General features: G+C 42.5%; 1 protein-coding gene across 8 annotated transcripts in view; it reads left to right on the top strand.

Annotated features, from left to right (window-relative positions):
* Positions 1–24,990, top strand: part of MAP4 (microtubule associated protein 4) — a 259,798-nt gene that overhangs the window by 222,055 nt on the left and 12,753 nt on the right. For 3 of the 8 annotated variants that reach the window (XM_067544516.1, XM_067544517.1, XM_067544514.1), the window contains 7 exons: positions 2,255–2,355; positions 3,478–3,681; positions 6,733–6,910; positions 14,357–14,416; positions 14,573–14,898; positions 17,409–17,537; positions 19,626–19,718. In XM_067544516.1, coding sequence (XP_067400617.1) covers positions 2,255–2,355; positions 3,478–3,681; positions 6,733–6,910; positions 14,357–14,416; positions 14,573–14,898; positions 17,409–17,537; positions 19,626–19,718 — 1,091 coding nt within the window. The remainder of the gene's footprint in view (positions 1–2,254; positions 2,356–3,477; positions 3,682–6,732; positions 6,911–14,356; positions 14,417–14,572; positions 14,899–17,408; positions 17,538–19,625; positions 19,719–24,990) is intronic. The other 5 variants (XM_067544520.1, XM_067544518.1, XM_067544515.1 and 2 more) reach the window with 4 other exon arrangements.

Below are 24,990 nucleotides of genomic sequence, written 5' to 3'. Positions count from 1 at the left end.
CCTTCTAATTCGTAATGTAATAGTGACATGCCACAATGTAGCTCCATCAACTGGATGACACCGTGCAGCTGTATCACCTTAAAATACCCAGCCTTTCCTAGGTGGCATGATTTTTTAAAACTTCATTGTTCTATTAACATTTTCTTCCCCTTAAGTAATTGTTAAATTTTTAGAACCTTAACACCATTGTCTCAGACTTTGCATTCCAACTGCGCCTTGATTGGAATGAGATTTGTTTAAAGCATAAATGCCTGTAGAGACTTAGCCTCAACCAACTAATGGACAGAAATTAGTTGTTCAAATCCCAGAATTGCTGACAATGATTATTTCCTGTGCTGCTAAGGTTGACAAACTAAAGGAAAAAATATAATGGGTTATTAAACTTCAGTAGAAGTTACTTATGTGTATGGGCCTACTTACATTAGTTACCAAAAATAATTGGGCTCTCAGACTGTTAGAACCTGAGCTAGTCCAAGATTTTGGCCTCAGTCCTACAATAAAGAATACCCCCGTCAATTTAAGTGCTAGTTTTTCTATGGAAAGATTTTTGTGCCTAGAAAAGAAACCGCAGCACTGGAACTTATAATATAGCTTGGGGACAGGGAGAAGTAGAAAAGTCAAATATTATGCAAGAAAAAATCTTCCTGTAACTAGTATAGGGGGAAAAAAATTAAACATTATGGAGTAACACCAAGTAGACTAAAGCAGGTAAGAAACTAAACATACTTGGGGTGAGCAAAAACAGCTCTGCGAATGTGTGTTTTTTGAAGCTTTGCCTCTGAGATGGACAAGCAAGAAAATATGAAATGTACACAGCAATTCTCAGAAGACTTTAGGAAGGGATCTTTTCATTGTTTGACTTACCACACCTCTGTTCCAGTATAACTTTACCATAGCAGTGCAACATGGCGATCTGTTGCATAATGGATGCTCTTTTTTAGAAATAGATTGTTTTTATATTTAGGAATACAAATATCCTGCATCTTAATCTCCAGATGACATGGGAAACTGAGTAAACTTGTGAAGGGTTTTGTGGGCCACATGGTTCATAGAGTTCAGATACCACAAAGTGCAACAGTAAAGCACTTCCTAGTAGTATAGCTGTATAGTGGACTCTGCTTATAGTAATGGTATTGTAAAACTCTGGTGATAGAGAAGTAGATGTTACTTTTAATGTATTGCACGGTGCAAATTGAAATTTTCTATTATAGTTACTCTACTTTAGATCTTCAACTGCTTTTTTATTTTGGGCCAAATTAAAAGATTTGGGGAAAAATATCATTAGGCTGCTATTTAAGGGGTTTTGGGTAGGGATTTGTCTTTTGGTGGTGTTTGGACAGTGTTTTTAGATACATGTTTTTGGAAGTGGACAGGGAAAAGTTTAATATGGCTATTGCCCTACTTCTTTGTGAGAGTCAATAAATAGAATTTTGATGGCTGGTAACGTAATAACATTTTTTGTTGGATGTAGAACAATGAAGAAAATTATAAATTAGTCAAAATCCTGGCATCCCTTGACTTTGCAACACATTAATTAAAGCTTTATGTGCTGTGAAACACTCAATACCGAAGCATGCTGCATCTAATGACTTCTGTACTAATACATTTCTGTACTGTTTGTTTTATGTTTCAACATCATTACAACATCTCTACTTTCCTTTTTAACTTTTACTGTTTATAACAGTCAAATTCCTTTGGCTGTTGGGAATCTCCCTTATTCAGAGGGTAAAATTTGAATGGGGGGAGCTGGTATATAGCGTTATATAAGAGGAACTAAAGTCAGAGAAAAGTACCAGCAGTATCACTAGTGTGGATATAAAACTGGTACAGCATATAAGTAGTTTTATATTTTGGGGTTTTATACTATGGGCTGAAATTGTTCCAAGTAAATAAGCAACCTATAAACCGAACAATTTTTAGGTACAACTTATTAGACGAAGGTTTCCTATGGACACTATTTTTTCTGTAGACGCTATAATAATGGCTCGTTGCTCAGCTATTAGTTTCCTTAGTTAAATTATTTGGGTATCTGGGAAGTTCATGATCTCGGGGAAAGCTCATAAAAGGTATTCCAGCTCCCCAGAGCCTTTCCAGAAGCAGCCAGCATATAACCTTAGCTGTACTCTGTGTGCCCTGTTTGTCTTTCTCTGCCATGATGGTGGCATTTTTTAAAATAAATGGATTTAAATGAAGCTTAAAATATATATGGATGTCGTCTTTTTTTTTTTTTTTTTTTTTTTTTTTTTCTGGTCAGCAAAACCAGATGAAACAAAGCCAGTGGAGCTTTTGACGGGAAGCGACATCACAGCACCTCCAAACAAAGAGCTTCCTCCAAGCCCTGAGAAGAAGACCAAGGTAGGTGTGCCATTATTTCATGGCATCTTTATATCCAGCTCTGTGGGTTTGGCTTCCTCTGCCTGCTTTTCTTCCTGTTTCTCAATTCTGTTTTCTGAGCTAGCTGGCTCCTGGGAAACATTTCACTAGAATAGCGAACAATGTAATTCAGTTGTGAAGTTACAAACAAACCGGCTTTCAATAAATCTAATTGAAACTGGCCCAGCAAATTTAAGCTAAAAGTAAATGTAAAATAATACATTCGGCAATGTCCGTGATGGGAAGAACAATACATTTTCACAATTGACATTTCAAGAATATTCATATTTTAATCCACTTGATAATTTAATTATTATTAATTTATTTGTATTTCAGTAGCATCCAGGGGTCCCGATCAAGACTTGGGGCATTGTACAAACTGGGCATTGTACAAACTGATGGTCTCTACCTCAAAGGGATGGCAGCATTCAGCAGAGTCTGAGCCAGAACTCTTACTGAAGTTTTAAATCCAAACAGTAATCTCTACATAGGTGAATGCCATGGTTTTACTCTCATTCACATTGTCACCTGGCAGATCCAAAGGAATAGGCTTTAAACAGGAAAGCTCTAATTTTTATTAACACTGTTACTTACGGCTGAGTTGTGGTCACATTGACGGCAGTGGGGATTTGGCCATTGATTTAGATCAGACTAGGAATTAGATCTTGCACTGCATTATATATGTGCAGTTACACAGCAATGTCCTGTTGATTGAGCATAGGACTAGATGCCAGGAACTCCAAGTATTAATTCCAGCTCTGCCACTGACTCCTTTCTGGGGCCTTCATTGTCTCTTGGCCAAATTCTGGTCCCATTGAATTTAATAGTAAAACTCCTATTGACTTCAGAGTGCAAACTCCTGGTCCCAATGTTGCTATGCCCTATCTGTCAAACAGGGAATACATCATTTCTTGTCAATGTTACATGCCAACTCCCAGGCTTTCTTTTGTTACGCTCAGAAAACAGGATGTTTAATTTTTTTGTTTCCTCTAAATAGCATTTTACATTCCTTGCTGCTTAACATTTTTGTTTACAATGCGCTGTTTTTTTCTTTTTGTCTGTGTTTGTGTTTACATTGGATGTTGCTTTTTGAAAAATGTAAAGCCTTCAGCATCTGCAAAGCCTGCAGCAACGAAAACCAAACCACTGTCCACTACAAGCCCCAGGCGGCCAGCTTCTGCCACACCTGGCCAAAACAAAAAACCCATCAGCCCTCCTGCAGGTTCTACTTCAACCACCACTCCCAAACGCCCAGCCACCAGTGCTACACGTCCCTCCACCTTAACTCCTAAAGACACTAAACCAAAGGTAAGAGAGAATATTTCACTTCCACAGCGAAGCTCCAAGGACTTGTTGATCAAAATCCAAGTAACTGGTTTATCTGACTAGCAACAGTCGGTAGGAATCAATGGTAGCATAATTCTAGAGACAATAATGGAACAATAAGATTAAAGCCCTGATCTTGCTATCATATCCACATGGGCACAAGAGTCTGCCTCCATGAATCTGATCAGTGTCAGGGCCTGAACACCATATGTATTTTGACAGTGAGGGGTAGGAAGAGCAGGAGAGGGTTGAAACTTGCCTTTGTATGTTGGTGGTTATTTTCATGAACTACTAAAAGATGCTCAAGAAAAGTCTTTTTTTTTTTTTTTTTTCTTCTTCTTTACACTTAAACCAAAAGCTTGTAACCTTCTTTATTCTGCATTATACACTTCAGAGTACAGTTGAATTAAGAGCTAGACCAAATGAATCAACAAGAAAAATTGATAAAATAGTAGGTAAATAAGACCATTCGGGTGTGGGGGGAAGGAGGGGTTAGAGTACTGGGTAGCGACAATCTAATAAGGCAAAGCAGAGACGATTACAATAATAACTGGGCTTAAGCTATGGTAGGGAAAAGCCATTTTAAATATTATGGAACTTCATAAGATAGTGAAGCACTGGAATGGGATACCTAGAGAGGTGGCAGAATCTCCATCCTTAGCGGTTTTCAAGGTGTAGTTTGACAAAACACTGCCTGGGATGATTTAGTTGAGGTTGGTCCTGCTTTGACCAGGGGGTTGAACTAAATGACTTCCTGGGTTCCAGCCCTAATCTTATATGATTCTATGATAGTTAATAAGGGACTGGAAGAAGCTGCCAAAACAGATTGTGGAAATCTTACCATCTTTGGATGTCTTCAAGACATAAACTAAACACCCATATCTTAGGTAATATCAATCCTGACACACAGTAGGGGTATAGGTTAGGTCAGTGACTCTCAACCTTTCCAGACTACTGTACCCCTTTCAGGAGTCTGATCTGTCTTGCATACCCCGAAGTTTCACCTCACTTTAAAACTCTTTGCTTACAAAATCAGACATAAAAATACAAAAGTGTTACAGTGCACTATTACTGAAAAATTGCTTACTTTCTCATTTTAGCATATAATTATAAAATAAAACAATTGGAATATAAATAGTGTACTTGCATTTCAGTGTATAGTATATAGAGCAGTATAAACAATTCATTGTATGACATTTTAGTTAGTACTGGCTTTGCAAGTGCTGTTTATGTAGTCTGTTGTGAAACTAGGCAAATATCTAGATGAGATGATGTACCCCCTGGAAGACCTCTGCATACCCCCAGAGGTACGTGGACCTCTGTTTGAGAACCACTGGGCTAGATGACCGATTAGAGGTGCTTCCATTCATACGAAGCTCTATGAAATCTTCTTAAGCGCGGGCACGCGCGCACACACACACACAAGTGTTTAAGGATTGTGTACAGTCCTTCCAACTAAATGTCACTTTGTGTAATTTTGATGGTGCCCAAATACTGTGATGATGGATGCTATTAGATATGATTTATTCATTGATCTGCCCAACAAATGCTCACAGTTTGTAATTCCATGGCCATTCAAGTGCCAGTCAATTCTAAAGCATCATATCCTAGAGCTAAGCGAGGATATGAGCACTCTGTATAGAGAATTGGAAGTCTGTCTTTAATGTCCCCCATGCTGATTGTGACCTGTTAGTGGGTTGTGCAGTGTGTATTTGGTATTTGTAGGGTACCAGGCTTTTAAAGGAATACTGACAAATACAAACTTTAAAAAAAAAAAGTTCTTACCTGTAATTGCATCAGAGATTATTAAACTGGAGCAACTGGAAAATCTAATTGACTTTCTGTTCCTCACTCACCTTGGAAAATAAAACTGTTTACTTCACCTCTCATTACATCAACTGTTTAAATTTAATCAGTTATTACATCTAGGTGCTTACCTTTACAGCCAATTTGAATGGAGACATTTCTGTTTATAGCAACTTCACATGTATATTCTCATGCAGTGGTATAAAAACCACAAAGGAATGTTAAAATAAATTTCAGCTGTAAATCTTTACATTATCAGTGTTTTTGTTAAGGCCTTAACTGTCAAACACAGTCCTAAACAACTGTCTTTGAGTGTCCCCATTAAAGTTGGTTATAAAAGGGCTAATATATGTGTCTTTGCCTGTCTGAAGAAAGCCAAATGTACCTTTTGATGGAAATACTGTCCTTTGGGTAGGTAATCCCAGTTTCACTTTCTGCTTCCATAGTTACTTGTCTAAAATTATCATTAATTAATCAAAAATCATAAATATATAACACTTTTTAAAATTGATTTTAGGTAAACCATAATAGTGCAGAAATACTGAATGTCTGAGTCAAGGTCTAATATTGTGTAAAAAAATCCCAAAAAAACACCAAAACAAAAAAATCAACATTACTAAATTATTTCCAATTTCTGTTGATGTTGCAGTCAAATCATCCCAATCCTTTTGGTTCATTCCTTGGAAAATTATTCTCTATCTTTCCTGATGGGTCAGTTGTTCATAAGTTGATCGATCTGTTGTGTTCCAGATGATCTGCCAAATGCCTTTTTAGCCTAGAAAGCATTTTGGCCTGTAATTAAATAGCTTCCACTTCCAGAGGTTAGTGAGTGACATGATGCTACAGAACTAATGACTGAAAAAGAACAGCGGAGCTCAAAATAAGTACTTTCTGCAAGTCTTCAAATGGACTGCTCCTCTTGGCTCTGGAATCTGATGGAGCTTCTCAGATACTATTTTAGGGTCACCAACATCGCCGTCCCATGTGTCCTTCATTAAGTATAGCCAAACACACATTTTCATATCCTGTAGGACATTTGATTTATAATTTTCAGCATTACAGAACTTTTTCTAGCAGTGTCTGGCTTGTGTATTTAAGCATCCAAACAATTGTGCTTCAGTACTTTTGAAAAGGAATTTCAATGCATTTCAAGCTCTCTTTCAGGTACAGTTTGGGAGTAGCGTTTGTAGATGGATCATCGGTTTCACTTGAGCCTTTTGTTATCAGGTAACAGATGTGAAGAGCCCAGACAAGCGGACCTCACTTTCAAAGCCACTGTCTGCAACAACACCACGAGCTGCTGTAAAGGGCAGCCCTGCCACCCCCAGGACAACTGCAGCGTCTCCCGTTACAACAGCCTCCGGTCTGAGAAACACTGCTACTTCTCCACCCAAAAGGCCAACATGTAAGCATTGCCCTGGACAAGGCAGCCTTTCTTTCTAAACTGTTGCTAGCTTCTGTTGAAAAATGCTAGTATTTGGACTAGTTCACAGAAATGTAGCCACCTCTTGCAGTTCGTCATGCCCCTGGGAGTCTGAATTGAGACAGTACTCAGCAAATGCCATTCTCGTACTTCTCTGGCCCCATCAGTTTGTCACATTTAGGCTTTCATTAAATAAAGCGTCTAGTTCTTCCGTTGCAAATAAACCTATCATTTTTGGCCACAAATGGCGACTATTGCTTGAGTCTGCAGCCAGCTTGAAACAGTAATGGTAAGGGGTCTGAGCTGCCCCATTCATCTCAGGTGTCTGTTAACTTAGAAGTTTAATGTTAGTTTAAATATTCCTATTTAATATAGGGAATACACTTCATGGCAAGCTGGGCTGTAAATCTACCCACGCTAGCCTGCCGTGCACTACATGTTTACTTGGACCCTACTACTGTGTACTAAAATTTCTTAATGCTCTTTGACCTAGCCTGCTTAGACATGGAAATAGATCAAAATGCACTGAGGAGCTTTGAGTGCGTGGCATCAGAGACCACGTCAGGGTCCGCACTTCAGGTATGTCTGCACAGCAATTAAAAACCTGCAACTCCAGCTGTTACGGGCTCCTGGGGTTTGGGCTACAGGGCTGTTTAACTGCAGTGTAGACATTTGGGCTCAGGCTGGAGCCTTGGCTCTGGGATCCTTCCCCTTCGCAGGGTCCCAGAGCCAAGGCTTCTGCCCGAGTGCCAACATCTACACCACAAGTAAACGACCCCTTAACCCGAGCCCTGCTAACCTGAGTCAACTGGCACTGGCCAGTTGCGGGTTTTTAATTGCAGTGAAGGCATATCCTTAGTGCACAAGCAGACTAGTATGGGGTAGATTTACACCTCAGCTTGCCCTGAACTAAGTGTTAGTATAGACAAGCCCACTGAAAATGCCTAAAGGGTCAAGGTGGATAATCTAGTGAGCATAAGCTCCTAGTGCCGTGCTGTGATTCAGGGTTAATGCTATCCTTAAATGTATAAATGGGACTATCAAACAGGAGTAGAGAGGTGTTGTTACCTCTGTATGGCATTAATGAGACCACTGCTTGAAAACTGTGTTGAGTTCTGGTGTCTACACTTTTAAAGGATGTTGAAAAATTGGAAAGAATTCAGCAAATAGCCACAAGAATGATTCAAGGTCTGGAAAATCTGCCTTGCTGAGAGACTTAAGAAGCTCAATCTAGTTAGCTTAGCCAAAAGATGGTTGAGATGACTTGATCAGTCAGAAAGTACTTACCTAGGGATAAGATACCCTGATGTTAGAGGGCTCTTTAATCTAGCAGACAAAGGTATAACAAGATACAATGACTGGAAGCTGACACTAATTAAATTTTAGCTAGAGATAAGGAGCAATTTAAAGTGGGGGAATTAACCATTGGAACAATTTACTGTAGGGATGTGGTGAATTCTCCCCCACTTTGTCTTTAAAGCAACATTGGATGCTTTTCTAAAAGATATGCACTAGCTCAACACAAGCTGTATGCTTGAGGTAGTAATTACGGGGTGAAATTCAGTGACCTGTAGTATGCAGGAAGTCAGACTAGATTATCATAATGGTCTCTTCTGATGTTAAAATTTAACGAAGTATTTCACTGCTGATCATTTTATCCAAAACACGCAGGTACTCTGGGGCTATGGACAAAATCTGGGATTTTGAGTGAGGATCAGAGAGTCACCACTTTCCTCCCAGGCCTAGAACTAAAAAAAGGCTGGTAATAGGTGGAGGGCCATTGGTTTCAGTTTTGTCTGCTCAGTTTTCTCATGGAAGCAAGTAACAACTTTGTTTTTTGGCTCAAACACAGTTATAATTTGCTTGAGCAACAGTCCATGCTTGGTGTTTGGTGATCTGAGAACCGCCTACTTCTGTAACTAATGCGGTTATGATTCCTTATTGGTAGTGCAGGGAGTTAAACTGTAAGCTTGTCACTGGTTTCAGTGATTTAATTGACCTGTTCAAACAAACAGAAAACCAAATTGTGGGTTTGTCTCATGTTCATGTTTGCTTGGCTTAGACACTTAGTTCAGTTCAGTTCAATGGGGCCAACTTTTTAGCTGCCAGTCTACAATGATGGAATACTAGTCTTCAGAACCTGCTTCTAAAATAGATGTAATAGGCAGCAATTGTGTAATAAAAGGCCCCCCACATTCTTTCTGCAGGCTGTCTGTTGTCTACACCTTATGGCCGAAGTAGCAAGAAGTTTGGTCCAAGAATTAAATCCAGACCCCTCTGTTAGTAGCACAGAAAAGCTACCATAAGACACTCATTGATGTTATCAGAAAGTGGTGCCCTGTTTGAGTGCTGCAGATACTATACATAGCAGGGTGAGTTAGTAAAGCTACTTTATAGTTAAAACATGGAAATGTCATTGAAAGGCCAGGCTGGGATCTTCATGTGGTTGCTACATAGCTCAGTCCCTCAGATGAGAATTTTGTGTCACAAAGCTAAAGTTGAGAGAAGTTTGCACCCATCAGAATGCTGTTTTTGTAGAAGATGGAATCCAGCATCAACTGTGTTGGGCACAATCAATGTAAAGCAAGAGTGCAAAATGGTAGTGTGGCTTAAAATTCTCGAGTTGCTTTACCTTGATCATCTTACTGAGGTTTGGCTGTGAGCTGTAGCTTCTGTGTGTAATATATACTAAATGAAAGTAACTTCCCATGAGTCCAGTCAATCAACTAGATCTCATCAACTACTCAGCTGCTGAAATCTGCCAATGAGCAACTGGTGAAACCAGTAAATGCTAAGTGGTTTGGCTATTGGTTCTAGAACTTGAATGTATAAGCTCTCTTCCTCACCAGCATAGCAACAGCCATTAAGAACAGCCATCAGGGTTTGACCTGCACTAGAACATAGGAACTGCCATACCCCATTAGTCAGTGGTCCAACTAGCCCAATACTAAATGTTTCTTACATCTTCCTCTGAAATCCTATAATAGACAATTAGAATTGCACAGGAGCCAAGTAGTTCAGCTAGCTCCTGTGGTTACCCTGCTTAAAAAAATCCAATAGAACTGAATTTGGTGTAGTCTTTAATACAAACTGTAGCCCAAAACGCTTTACAAACTTTAATGAATTCAATTAGTTCATCACTCCCTCTGCAATTATTTGAGGCAAAAATTAAAGGAGGAAAAGTATTTTTTTTCAGATGAGATTTGAAAGGAGATCGAGTTGATGAGGCAGAGGTACAGGAAGGCTGCTCCAGATGGCAGGACATAACATAAGAATGGCCATACTGGGTCAGACAAATGGTGCATCTAGTCCAGTATCCTATCTTCAAACAGTGGCTTGGAGATCCCTTCCAGATGCTTTGAAGGGAATGAACAATAATGCAATTATTGAGTGATCCATCCCCTGTCATCCAGTCCCAGCTTCTGGCAAGGAAAAGGAATTGCAGAGGAAAAGGCTCTTGCACCAGTAGGTGGGTGAGGCTGTCAAAGCACAGAGAAGAGGGACAAGGAAGGGCTGCTGAGAAAGATTGGGTCAGATGGAGCAAATCCATGAGATTTTTGTTTTAAGAGTACTTTTGGTCTGTATCTGAAAACCAATAGGGAAGCCAGTGAAGGTAGGGAATAGAGATGCAGTGGTTATGTTTCTGGAGTCAGGAATGGAGGGTGTGATGGGAGAGGATAAGCAGCATTCTGTACCTACTGGAGTCTGTAGAGTTGGGTGGGAAGATTAAAGGAGAAGATATTTGAAAATCAGAATGGAAGACTAAGGCAGTGGTGAAAAGCTTACGAGAGGTGGCATCAAGGCAGTGGTGTAATTGGCAATATTGTAGAGATGGTGGTAGGCAGATGTATAAACATAGGGGATGGAGAATTTAAGTTCATAAATTAAGAATCAGAGACCATTAAATGATCCATTTTGACCTTCTGTATATGTAGGCTTGGCAGAATTAGATTTTTATTTTTTGTAACTTCAGCAGATTAATATTAATGTTTGGATTTTAAGCCTTTTTTTAATTTTTGTCTGTTTAAATTTTCACAGTTGCAGGAAATTATGGGGGGAGTCAGACAATAGGAGGGGTACATATTGAGGTTAAAAAAATAAAGCTTTTTAAAACAGTTTAAAACACAAATTGTCAACATCACGTCAAAATAATCAAGTGGATACCCTTAAATCAAAGTCTAATAAATTCACAAGCAGCATTTTTCTTATTTTGCCGATCTGTAAATTTCTGTTACTATAGATGGAAATATTTTTCCATTGGTTTGTGTGTGTATGATGAAACTGACATTTATCAACATTTACTGATAACACATGCCACCTAAATTTCACCCTGTTTACTCCTTCATGGAGTGAAGTGTAACTTGTATGTGGCTAAACCATATCTTCTAGAAAGGCATCCAGTATTGATCTGAAGACATCAAGAGATGGGAAACCTCTCACTCCCCTTTGTAGTTTGTTCCAATGGTTAATCAGCCTTGCTGTTTTAAAAAAAAAAAAAAAAAAAAAAAGGATGCCTTATTTCTAATTTGAATTTGTCTGGCTTCAGCTTTCAGACATTGGTTTTTGTTCCGCCTTTCTTTGCTAGATTAAAGAGCCCTTTAGTATCGGGTATTTTCTCCCTGTGAAGGGACGATAATCAAGTCACTTCTCAATCTTGTTGATACGCTAAACAGATTGAGCTCTTTAAGTCTCTCACTGTAAGGCATTTTCTCCAGCCCTCAAATGAGTTTTGTGGCTGTTTTCTGCACTCTCTCCTCCAATTTGTCACCATTCAGAACTGGATGCAGTATTCCAGTATCCGTCTCACTGGTGCCATATACAGCAGTAAAATCACCTCCCTACCCCTGCTCACTACTCCACTTTGTATACATCCAAGGATCATATTCGCCTTTTTTGCGACAGCATCGCAGTGGGAGTATATTGAGTTACTTGTCCACTATGACCCCTACATCCTTTTCAGAGCCAACAGTCAGTCCCCCATTCTATAGAGATGGCCTGCATTTCTTGTTCCTATTAAAAACATATTTTGTTTGAATGTTCCCATCTTACCAAACAATCCAGTTCCAGAGGGGTAGCCGTGTTAGTCTGTATACAGCAAAAACAACGAGAGTTCTGTGGCACTTTGAAGACTAACAAATTTAATATTTGCAGGCATAAGCTTTCGAGAGACTTCAGCTCTCTTCTGTATTACTGCATCTGAAGAAGAGAGCTGAAGTCTCTCGAAAGCTTATGCCTGCAAATATTAAATTTGTTAGTCTTTAAAGTGCCACAGAACTCTCGTTGTTCAAACAATCCAGATCGCTCTGTATGACTGCCCAATCTTCATCACTTACTACTCTGCCAGTCTGCAGTGATTTTATATTTACTTCCAGAGCACTGATGAACATGTTGAATAGCATTGGGCCTAGTGCCAGGCCCCCTAAAACTTTAATAGAAACACTCCTATTCAGTGATGATGATTCCTCATTGACAACTACTTTTTGAGATCTCAACCACTTTTGAATCCATTAAATTTGTGTTTTATTGATTTTGTATAATGCCCATTTTTAATCAGAATGTCATGTGGTATTAAGTCAAAAGCCTTACAGAAATCTAAGTCTGTTACATCGATGCAGTTTCCTTTATCAACCAAACTTGTAATCTTATCAAAGAATGAAAGCGGGTTTGTTTGATAAGATCTATTTTGCATTAAATCATAATCATATTCGAATCTTTAATTCTTTACTAATAGATTCCTGTATGACTTTTTCCATTATTTTGCTTGGAATTGATGATAGGGCTAATCCATCCTACAGTTACCCTGTCATCCCACTTGCCCTTTTCAAAAATTTCCACAACATTAACACTCTTCCAGTCTTCTAGAATTTCCCTGGTACTCCAAGATTTTTTAAAAACGTACATCAGCACGTCAGTGATCTCCTTGGCAACTCCTTGGGACTCTTAGATGCAAGTTATCCAGGCTTGTTGATTTTAAAAGTATTTATCTCTAGTAGATGTTATTTAACATTCTCCTTAGTTACTAATGGACTGGAAAGTACTTCGTCATCTTCATGTGATACAAGTACATTATCCTGCTTCTTTCCAAATATAGAACAAAAATATTTCTTGAACACTTCTGCCTTTTCTACATCATTATTAACAGTGTTACCATCTACATCTAGTAATGGGCCTATACCATTGCTAGTATTTATTTTGTTCCTAATATACCTACAAAAACAAAAAAATAAAACAACCCACGTCCTTTTTATTGTCCTTAACCCTGCCAGCCATGGAATTTCCCTGAAGTCTTTAGTGTCCCTTATCAATTTTCTACACTTCATTACTTCTAATTTATATTGATTGCTATCTATTTCTTTTGGGGGGTTTTGTTTGTTTCTAATAGTTCACTTTGATTTGCCACAATTAGGATGGGCTTTTAGCCAAAGTTGTCCTCTGTCTTGGTTGGGGAATTGTGGCTTTTTGGCCACCTTTTCTTAAAGAACTCCCAATTTTCATTTACCTTTTTCTGTTTACATTTTTCTTCCTGTTCAATCTGGCTCATAATTTCCCTTAACTTTTGGAAATTAGCCCTTTGGAAGCACCAAGTATATCCATTACTGCTTGGGGGACTGTCTTTTGTTTGTCCATATTGAATGTAGTCAGGTAATGATCACTGGTCCCTATCAACCACAAACTTCCAGTCTCTTGAATAATTAATTTTTATCCATCATAATGAGGTTCAAAATAGTTACCTTGTATTGGGTACAATACTTTCTTGTATCAGAAAATTATCAAGTAAAATTATCATCAGGTTAGAGATGCCAAGGTTATAGATGAACAAAGACAAATACATTTTCCAAGGGATGCAGAAGAGAGAAGGCCCCACATTGATTTAAGAGAAGCAGGGAGAGGGAGTCAGAAACGATATCAATGAATGTCACTAGCGAGAATTGCTGTGAGATGTGAGAAAACCATTTTATATAAAAATGAATAAAAGTAAGAACGAAGCACCCCTCACCCACCGTCCTGAGGTGTAACCATGTTACAACATTCTCCAGCCTCCCTGAGACTTCTCTATAGGGTTGATTCTCCCTCTGAAAGATGTGATTTGTTCCATATATTGTGAAATAAGATGCTGCTTTTGAAGAGGAGAGCTTCAACCAGGCATGGGAGCAGCTGATTTAATGAGATACTTTGATGTTTCCCCCTAAGTAGCAGGAAAGAGCCTAACCCTAAAATGAATGGCAGTCATCCTTTCTTGCATCTTACAAGTATGCAAAAGAGGCTGATATCTAAGAAGCAACAGAGAATGTGTGCCCACTCAGGGAAGCTATGCCAGCATCCACAAAGGATCGGTCTGTGTGTGTTGGCTTTCACTCCCTATGGCACTAATGAATCTGTTCACAATGAAATCATGCAGGAGAGGTTGACTGGTTTTGTACTTTTCAGCTATCAAGACTGAAGCAAAGCTTGCAGATGCCAAGAAGACCACTGCAAAATCACCATCAGGTAATCTCCCTCAGTTCCCATATCTAAATCCTCTTCTACTTGACTACAGAAATGTGTTCAATGACCTTGCTACTGTGTATCTTTACGGTTGGATATTTATCTGCATGGCGGATTGATATTTACTCAAACTTCCCCTTTCTGTCATGATGATTGCAGCAGACCTGAGTCGTCCAAAGAGTGCACCCGCAAACTCTGTGAAGAGTAGTGCCACCACCCCTACTGCTACTACCCCAGGTACTCCTGCCTCACCTGGAGTAGCCACCAGCCGCCCCAAACCCAAGCCAGCTGCAGCCAGACCCACCACAGCATCGAGTACCACTCCAGAGGCTAAAAAACCATCAACAGTTAAAACTCCACTTAAAACCAGCACCGTTCCCAAGCCGCCTCGCCCAACCAGCAGTGTTTCTGCCCCTGACCTGAAGAACATACGATCCAAAATCGGATCAACAGATAACATTAAACACCAACCTGGTGGAGGAAGGGTAAGTCTCCTCAATCGGCTCTTGGGACTAACTCACATTCATTTAAGAACTATTGGTAGTTCTCGCTCCTTTCAACCACTCTATGCTCACTGGCCTTCCTGTGTTCATACGCTGCAGAGTTCCTTTTGGGTTCCACATGTGCACGAGGCAATAGCAAGGAAGCACTATTAGCATACAGAGAAAATACACTTTAAAAGGTTTAATGAAATTATTTGGAATATGAACAAAGTTTCGCAACTCTCTGGTACGGCAAAACAGAGCCACACTCCTGATTTGGAGACTAGCTTGTGTGAAAGCTCAGAGCTCATTTATATTTCAGAGTATCTGTTTAAGCAGAGGATTTGGGTCTGCTGAATTGCACACCAGGTAGAGTAATGTGCTACCATGTGGAAGATATGGATTCAGGAGCAAGTCCCAGGATAATGCTATCCCTACTGACATGGGCAATGTGCTATACCAGTTAGGCCTCAAGCAGAGGTGGAGTAAAGCACCATGTGCTATTCTTAGGACACCCTCTGGTGGTCACAGACAGATTTTGCAGGAAGAGGGAGATGGATTGAGAGCACTGCCATGGGAAAAAGTAGTTGCCCAGGTTGAAGGAGTGGGTAGGACATAGCTTGAGGCCCTCATTTAATACAGAGGTGCTAATTAATTTTTTGCCTGTGACTCTCTAAATGAGAAAAGCCTTGGAATATTTTTATGGAGTTCCTTGTACGGGTCAGACATTAAAAATGAATATGCATTAATCAGCCTAACCAGAAGGCAATCATTAACATTTCCACCCTATACATCTTGTGGATGCAGAAACATAAAACTATTATCAGACTTCATATAACAGATACTCCCAAACTTTGCCTGACCAAGTATTGAATTAGCAACTTGCCTTTAGTCAGAGGGCTTTAATTTATGTAAGATGGGGCAAACTGCAGCCACCCTTACTTTCAATACAGAGGAGTGGTCTCCAGAAACTGATTTTCCATTTTTATCTCTGTAACCAAGGTAGAGCACTTTTTGCTGGGAGCTGTAGTCTCTGAAAGGCATACTAATGATAAGAGCCGTCTTGAGCTGAATTGTAGTATACCATAAACCACATCACCTGTTTGAAAAATAAGGTACCACTGAACTGTTAAAAGTCCAGCGTGTTATAACTGTAGAATGTCATGACCTATTACAGCCAAGAATAGACACAAGAGTGCTTCCACAGGTATGCGTGGGAGATACACAAAAAGCTGATATCTAAGTAATGACAGAGAATGGCTGGCCATTTAGGGAAAGCTGTGCCAGTATTCACGAAGAGAGAAGCTTCCAAACAGGTAAACCAAACCTGGCTGGAGGACTTGGAAGTGAGAACCAGGGTAGGAGTGCTCACAAATTGAATGCAAGTTAAGAGTAGATTGGAGGTTCACTAATACCAAAAACGTTCCTTGAGAAATCTGGTCAAAAGGAGCGCTAAAGCTCATTTTAATGTTTGTATACTATTTCAGAATTCTGAAGGCATGGAAAGCTTTCTGACTAGACTTCTGGGCTGTTTGCTAATGGGCATTACTTGTACAGGAGACTCTCCCTTATTTTGTTGGATCATTTCCACTTCATAATAATAAAGCCTGGTAGACTGTATGTTAATGAGAATCATTGTGTTTCTTTCAGGGCTTTTAGTTTAAAGTCTTCTCTGTTTTTTAGGACATTCCCAAAAGACGAATAAATTTGAAGTGTTGCCTTTTTTATTGCTTTATTATTAACTGGCTCAGCAGGGTATAGGGCTTCTGCAGAATCCCTGATCTTAAAAATTTCAGCCTTGAGTTCACTTACCTTTCGTAGTGAGCATTGGTTAAAAAGTAACAAATCAGCAGAAAAAGGAGTTTTCTCAGGTTGACATGTAATTTTTCCAAAATTACAAATCTTCATGTTGAACTAACTGCAACTTTTTACTTTTGTACCAACCTAGATTAACTAAACCTTAATACATAGGATTAGTCATGTTTATTCACCACTGTACTCAGCATAATTTATAGCCTGAATCAAATTCAGGTGCTGAAGGAGATGGGTGATGTAAACACAATGCAGAACATCCAGCAGAACGCCTACTGTAGTCGCTTTTTAAAGGTGGGAGCAAGTCTCCAGGTAGACATTGTAGAGCTTAAAAACAGTAGGATAGGCTCAGCATTCAGGAGAGAATCTGGCTCAACTATTCAGTTATTAAGAGACTAGGCATAATTGTTCCCTGGAGCCTTTACCACCTACCCCGCTAGGAAGTGCTAAAATTCTGATGCATGAAGGGATCTTCCAAGTATTTCACTGGTCTGAGTGAGACACTGCCTTCTGCTTTACCAGTCCTAGATTTGAGATTCCACCTTGCCTCACAATTTTAACATGTTGACTTATAAAAAGTTCTCCTTGGCTTGTCCAGTCCACGAAGTCTATCTTGCTTGTTGATTTGAATTCCATCCTTTCCGCCCATCATTTACTTTGATTCTCAAGGTTAAAATCATCCTCCATTTGTCTCCATCTAGGGTAAAGTAGAGAAAAAACCAGAATCAGCCGGTGCTGCACGAAAGTCTGAACCCAATGCGGTCTCTAAAATGACTACTACTAAAACAACTGTAACAAAAGAGGGTGCACAAAAGCAGCCCAATGGGAAAGTGAGTTTTGTTTGTCTTTTATCCTTGGAAGATGAAAGGAAAGCTTTTTCCCATTTGAGTCACTTTCCTGTCTCTTTAGTTTTTATGCTTTCTCTTGTCAGTGTCACTGTTCTCTTCTCCTCACCCCCGCCCCCACCCTTACACTGACCTTTTCCGCATCCTCCCTGTATCTCCTGTGACACTGCCAGTAAAATACATTCAGAAGTATTCCTGTTGACTCCACCTACAATTTTTCAAGGCCTGATAATGGGTATATCTTCGCTGCTGAGGCAGCAGGGATCAGTGCAGCGACATCAATTGAGCGGGTCTGTGTAGACCTGCTCAGTCGATGAAAGAGCGCTCTCCGGTGGACTCCATTCATCCACCTCCCTGAAAAGGAGTAGGGCTGTGTCAATGGGAGGGTGTCTCCTGCCGATGCAGGACAGTGAAGATGCCACACTGTGTAAACGTAAGTACGTTGGCGGGAGATACGCAAGCTGTGTTATGTAGCTTGCGTATCTCCCGTTGGCCGCCGCCGCCGCCAGTGTAGACCAAGCCTTAGACATTGCTAGAGTGGAGTCCTCTGTCTTTACTTTCAGATGGGCTGGTCTTCTGTGAGCAAACCTTCCCTTCTCCACGGATGCAGCCAGTTGGAGATTAGGAAGAGGGATCAATGGTCCTTGCACTTTCAAACAAAAGAATGGAGAACTGGTGACCTAATATCCTCCCTGTGACTTTCCTGATCTAGTTTCACCAATGCTATTCTCTAACCCCTCACAGCTGGTGGGTACTAGTTGTTGGCTTCCAATCCTGCAGTTCTGTCATAAAGTCATAGCCCGACATCTGAGATATGCGGGGAGGGAAGTAGAGAAGAGGAGGGCTGGCAGTGAAAGTTTAACCTGTGAGCTGGTGCTGTCTTCTGAGATACCATCAGGTAGACCTTGTATATGTATAAGATGGCATTGGTCTTGCTCTTAAGTGTTTTGCTCCTTTGAATCAGAGCCAGCAAACTGGTAAGGTTCCATGGCAGGGTAAATTTGAGGGTCTTTATTGCACTGAATCCAATCCACCTAAATTAGGAAGTATCCTTTGAAAAACCCACTTAAATTATGGATGTGTTAGTGGTTCTAGCTATAGGTGATAACTTCAATGTACAAAAACAAAGTACTCTAAGTGGTAAAGCTTCCGTCTCATATTTAATTTATTTTGGTGTACCATAGGTGTTTCTGAGCATGCTGTACAGTAAATAACCTCTAGGTCTGAACTTGGGGACTTGTCATAACTGATTTTCTAAAGATCAGAGTTGTAGCTTTTACTTTAGCTTTTGAGAGAGTTCAGGTCAGACATTTTAACATAGCCTTAGGCTTTTTTGTGTGTTTAATGCATCTGGAACTGTTTCAGTTTGTTAGAGGAGAAACAATGTATCTATCCAGCTGGCATCAGACCAGCTGCCAATTAAGTTCAATTGGTGGTTTGACAACCTTCCATGTAGTCATTGCTTTCAGGATTAGGCTAGATTGCCAAGAGGTTTTCAGATGCATTGCCCATGATTTGAATTGTTCCTAGGCAAACTGGAACAATTTAAAACTGCAGAGGCTAACTAGTTAGCAGGTTGTCAGAGGCAGTGACTTGGATCAACAAAGTGAAAGTGTGAGAATGAGGTGATGAAGATGGCCACGCTAGTTCTTGCTGCTGGGATGCATGGCTGAACGTGCTCTGAGGAAGTCCTTGCCAGAGACTTGTTCCTGAGCTCCGTGTGGGGAGCTGCTAGCATACACAATACTATTCGCAGCCAGGCACTCTTGTAATGCTAGTCTGTACAATACGCTAGGAAAGTGTTGTCCTCCACCATAGCACTAAAGCTGTCACCACTACCACTGTCTGCTTAGCTGTACTCTGCCTCTTCTTGTTTGTTCTTTCTTTCTCTTTCTTTCTTTCTTTCTCTCTTTCTCTCTTTCAAGTTCTGTCACACCTACTGCTGAAGTTGAGTTGAACTTTAACACAGTTCTTTGTTTATCCACCATGTTACAGCATCACTCCAGCCTGCTGTATGACAGTTCTAACCAGTCCTCTTCCCTTGTGTTGTTTTTCCATTCTGTAACACTCTAGGTCCAGATAGTCTCCAAAAAAGCGAACTACAGCCATGTTCAGTCCAAGTGTGGTTCCAAGGACAATATTAAGCATGTCCCTGGAGGTGGGAATGTAAGTATGGGCTCTGGACAAGCTGTCTTTCTACTAACTTCTTTTCTTGTACTGCTTTTTTATGTGGTCTCTTGAGAATATTCTGTTTCAGGCAGCTGAGCACAGCAGAATTAAAAGATTTCTGGGAGGTGTGTAGGTAGGAGACTTTTCCCTGAGCTGTAGTAGATTGAAGGTGTGAGCGTATGATACAATTCACAGCAGAGCATTTGACCCGTTTCCCAGTCATCTAAAGCAAGGAGGACTTTGTATCAGGAGAAGGACTTTGAAACACTTCTGGGGGTGAACGTATGTGATCTTTGTATAGTTACGAACTTAAAAACCTCTTCCAACTTTCAAGGCTACTGGTTTCACTGGAAGTAGGGAAGTAGAGGTGAGCTGACTGAGATGTTGCAAGCTAATTTTGTGAGGGTAGCGTATACACTTTGAGTACACACTGCAGATTTCAGATGGAGATAGTATTGCCGGGTGCCTAGAGCTGAGCGGGTGGAGAAATGCCAAATACCCATCTGGATGCTATAAAACTATAGGCTTTAAAGATGTCTTGTGTTGACCTGTCAGGCCACCAGTTTACCACCAGAAACAGCTTACATTACCTTTAAAAAAAAAAAAAAAAAAAAATCTGTGCCAGTTTGTTTACCTCTTAGGTAGTGATAATTCTTCATGTGCTTGCTCATGTCCATTCCATGTCAGGTCGGTGTGTGCCCACATGCACTGGTGCCCGAGATTTTTTTCCCTAAGTGGTATGCATAGGGCCGGCTCTAGTGTCATCTGGGGTCGCGTGCGTATGCGCCGGTATAAAGGGCACACGCTCCCCTCACCCCACCTCTCAGTTCCTTCTTACTGCCCATGGTGGTGGTGGAACGTCCTATTGCTTCAGCAAGCTCTTCTAACCCAGTGGTTCTTTTCCTACTAATAGTGTGTATATAGTTAGTTATCTGTTATACTGTAGATTCGACGGGGGACATAGCCCCAGGGATGGGGCATGCCCCGGTCCCTGGGCTGCAAACATTGCACATCGTGCAAGAAGCCTGTGGCGGTGAATTATCCTCACCAGAGCTGTCTAAAGTACCTGGGAGAGGCTCACGTGCGAGACAAGTGCAGGATCTGTGAAGGGCTCAGACCTTGCACTAAAAAGGAATGGGACATTAGGCTGAGAGCACTTCTAATGGAGTCAGCTCTTAGACCGGCTTCTGAGTCAGGCCGTTCAGACTCAGCACTGAGAGCATCGGTGCAGAGCATCCCCCCGGCATTGAGTTCCTGCTGGCACCGCTCACTATCCCCAGTGCCTAAGAAGAAGTGCAAGAAGACACATGCCGGGAGAGGGTGCTCACCGGCACCAAGGAGGGGCAGAAGGGGCACAGGAAATGAAGCAAGACCCTTGCCAGGTCTCTCGTCTCCCCCTGGTTTTGGGTCAGCAGCAGCCTCACCCCTTAGAGTTCCCGGCCCAATTCCAGACCTGCTGGTGACTCCTGGGAGCAGCAGGGGCACCCAGCATCTCACGATACCATCCTCTCCTTAGTCATTCCAAGCGGTTAAGGACCTCCTGGTTATCCTCGTGCCGCCAATGCCTCAAAAAGGGAGTTCCCTGCACCGGGACTCCGTGTCAGTACCATCAACTGTAGGGCCATCCAGAGGCAAGCCTGCGATGGGACCTCCATCAGACATCGCTTCCCAGCCCTGCACAGGTTGCCGATGCAGTCCCCGGAGCTGCATCACTGATGGTCAGACTCATGGCATTGGTCTCCAGACCCATGATACCAGTCCTCGGAGTCACAAAACTGATTCTCGGAACTCTTACACCGATCTCCGGAATCTTGGCACCAGTCCCCGGAATTCTGATGCCAATCTCCGGAATCTCGGCACCGGTCCCTGGAACGCCGATGCCGATCTCTAGAATCTCAGCACCAGTCCCTGTCTTGCTGATATCGGTCCCTGGAAGATAGCTACAGGTCTCTGGACACATGGCACACCTTCCCACAGGTCCCTGGTACCAAGTCACCACTCCTTCCAGCACAGTGGGGAAGTGGAGGCGACATTGGCGCTGCTGTGGCCTCCAAGAGAGGACTCCTCGGATTCAGGGATGAGGTGGCCCTGCTCAAGAGACAGATGATCACTTCAACAGCTGCAGGCTTCCCCATGGAGTCCCCTATGGGAGCTTGGCCATAAGGACAATGGCCCATGCCATGGCAGTTTTGGAATCCATGGAGATTTCCCCCTGCTCCAGGGTCACACATACAGTCATTCTCTGAGGTTTTGGAGCGGCGATCAACAGCGGCTACTCGCCCAGCAGCTGACTTAGATGTGGAGTCAGATCACAATGCTGAGGCTTCCTCAGTAACCCCAGAAGGATCCACTCTGGCAAGGGAGGAAGAACGTACCCCTCCACCCTTGCCAGCATTGTCGTCCTCCTTGCCAGATAAAGCAGTAGCAGGGCCCTCTGCCGCTATCCCACAGGACGACTCTAGAGCACACCAAGAGATGCTCAAGCCAGTAGCCTCAAACCTGGGCTTAGAGGCAGAGGAGCTAAAGGAACCTGCTGACAAGCTCTTTGACATCCTGGCAGCAGCAGCCCCATCTAAGGTGGCTCTCCTGGTCCGTGAAGAAGTGGTGAAGCTAGTCAAGACCTTGTGGCAGATCCCAACCTCTCTGCCCCCTACATCTAAATGGGCTAAGAGAAAATATTACGTACCCACGAAGGGATTTGAATATTTGTGCACCCATCCGTCCCCGGGGTCATTGGTGGTGGTAACTGCCAATAAAAGAGAGAGACCGGGACAGGCGAGTTTGACCCCCAAAAAATAAAGAAGCAAAGAAACTAGAGCTTTTTTCAGAAAGGTTTACTCAACTGTGAGCTTACAGCTACGCATATCAAACGACCAAGCCCGGTTGGGGAGATGTGATTATAACATCTGGCACTCCATGGCCCAGTTCGCAGACTCTCTGCCTCAGGACTCCAAACAGCAGTTTGAGGCTATACTAGAGGAGAATAAGACAGTAGCCTGAGCTTCCCTCCAAGCAGCCTCTGACACATCTGATTCAATATCTAGGACAATAGCGTCGGCTGTCTCAATGAGAAGAGCCTCGTGGCTTCAGTCATCTGGCCTCTCCTCTGAGGTCCAACAATCCATTCAGGACCTCCCATTCGACAGTGCAGCCCTGTTCACAGATCAAACGGACAAAAGACTGCATGGTTTAAAGGATTCCAGAGCCACTGTACACTCTTTGGGTCTCTACACTCCATCAACCTCAGAAGGCACGTCAAGACCCAACCGCCTCAAAGATTTGAGGGCCAGTTCAGGAGCAAGCCCTACAGAAAGAAAAATAGGGGTTATGAGAGATGCCAGGGGGCCGGCTCCTGCTACCGCCTCTCAATTGGGCTCAAGCCGCTACCTCTCTCGGGGTAGGCAGGCTTTTGAAGGTGCACCCAGGGGCGACCTACCAACCTTTACCCAGAATCCAGCCTTCCCTTTATTTTCAGACCATCTTGCACCCTTCTTCCCGGCCTGGACTGCTATAACATTGGACCAATGGGTGTTAAGTACTGTAGCAATCTGGTACACTCTTCAGTTCATTTCACTTCCACCTTCCTACCCCCTATTCCCGTTCCTCTTCAGGGACCCTTCTCACGAGCAATTTCTTTCTCAGGAGGTTCAAGCCCTGTAGGGGAAGTTCCCCGAGAGAGGAAAGGGTTATACTCCTGTTACTTTCTGATCCCAAAGGCCAAAGAGGGCTTGCAGCCCATTCTGGACGTACGTTGCCTCAACAAGTATTTCAAGAAGTTGAAATTTCACGTGATCTCTCTGGCCTTCATCATCCCCTCCCTGGATCCTGGCGACTGGTACGCCGCCCTCAACTTAAGTGATGCGTACTTCCATGTTTCTCTTTCAGGACCACAGAAGAGTCTACACAGAAGACTACAGTTTGTAGTCTGAAAGAAGCACTACCAGTTCACAGTACTTCCCTTTGGCCTACCAACAGCACCAAGGGTGTTCACAAAATGCATGGCAATGGTCGTGGCCTACATCAGACAGCAGGGCATACAGGTCTTCCCCTGCCTCGACAACTGGCTCATCAAGGGTCACTCAAAAGCTCAAATCCAACACAGCATCGCAGTTGTATGGGCTACCTGTCAAGCGCTGGGCCTGTTAGCAAACTAACAAAAATCAACACTGGTACTAGTACAGAAGATAGAGTTAATTGGGGCAGTACTCGACTCCACCCACGCTAGAGCGCTCCTACCCAAAGCCAGGTAGGATATACCGGTCGGAGCTTATAGACCAGGTCACAGCTCAACCCGTCACCACAGCACGAGTATGCCTCAGGCTGTTGGGGCGCATGGCAGCTTACACCTACGTGGTCCAGCACACAAGGTTACACCTCAGACCTCTGTAAATGTTGCTGGTGTCAGTTTACTCCCCAGCCAGGCACCATTTGGACATGGTCCTCATGATCCTTCCACCAGTACATACCTCCTTAGCATGGTGGTCAAAGCCACTTCATGTGTCAAAGGGGGTCTCCTTCGCGGTTCTGGAGCCAACCCTGTCCCTGGTATCGGACACTTTGGATTTAAGGTTGTGGGGGGCCCACGTTGGTATCCTCAGGACCCAAGGTCTTTGGTCCAAGGAGGAGCTGGCATTACTTATAAATGTCAGGGAGCTGAGCGTGGTCCGATTGGCCTGCGAGGTGTTCCTTTCCCAGCTGTCTGGCAAGGTAGTGCAAGTGTTGACAGACAACATGGCCTCTTCTTCCAGAGGTGGGAAACTCCCCAAGAGGGCTTTTCATAACCAGACAGAACAGAAAGTGTCATCACCAGTTCCCTGCAAGAGCTTGACAATGGCTCACTTTTCTGTGCCTTTCTCCTACCATGGTTGGGTGATCTCGTACACCTTTCCACCAATTCCCCTCAGTCACAAGGTCCTCAAAAAGATCAAGAGGACAGAGAGCGAGTCATCTTGATACCTCTGACATGGCCTCGCCAGCACTGGTTCGGGATGTTACTAGACTTACCGGTGATTTCCTGCAGCCCCTCTTTCCTGGGCCCTCCTGAACCAACCAGACCGATCTCACAAACCAACGGTCGACGGCTACATCTGAACTTAGCCTTCTTGCACCTGGTGGCGTGGATGCTGCATGGCTAAGCTTTGAGGAACGGGCCTGGTCCACCCAAGTCCTGCTAGGAAGCAGAAAACCCTCCACCAGAGTCTCATACCTGGCCAAGTGGAAGTGTTTCACCTGCTGGGCATCTGAACAGAATCTTTCCCCAGCTAAGTCA

This window comes from Emydura macquarii, unplaced genomic scaffold, assembly GCF_026122565.2.
Source record: "Emydura macquarii macquarii isolate MOO-44397 ecotype Brisbane River unplaced genomic scaffold, CSIRO-AGI_Emac_v2 contig_973, whole genome shotgun sequence".
NCBI lineage: Eukaryota > Metazoa > Chordata > Testudines > Chelidae > Emydura > Emydura macquarii.
This window is presented reverse-complemented; position numbering and strand designations above follow the sequence as displayed.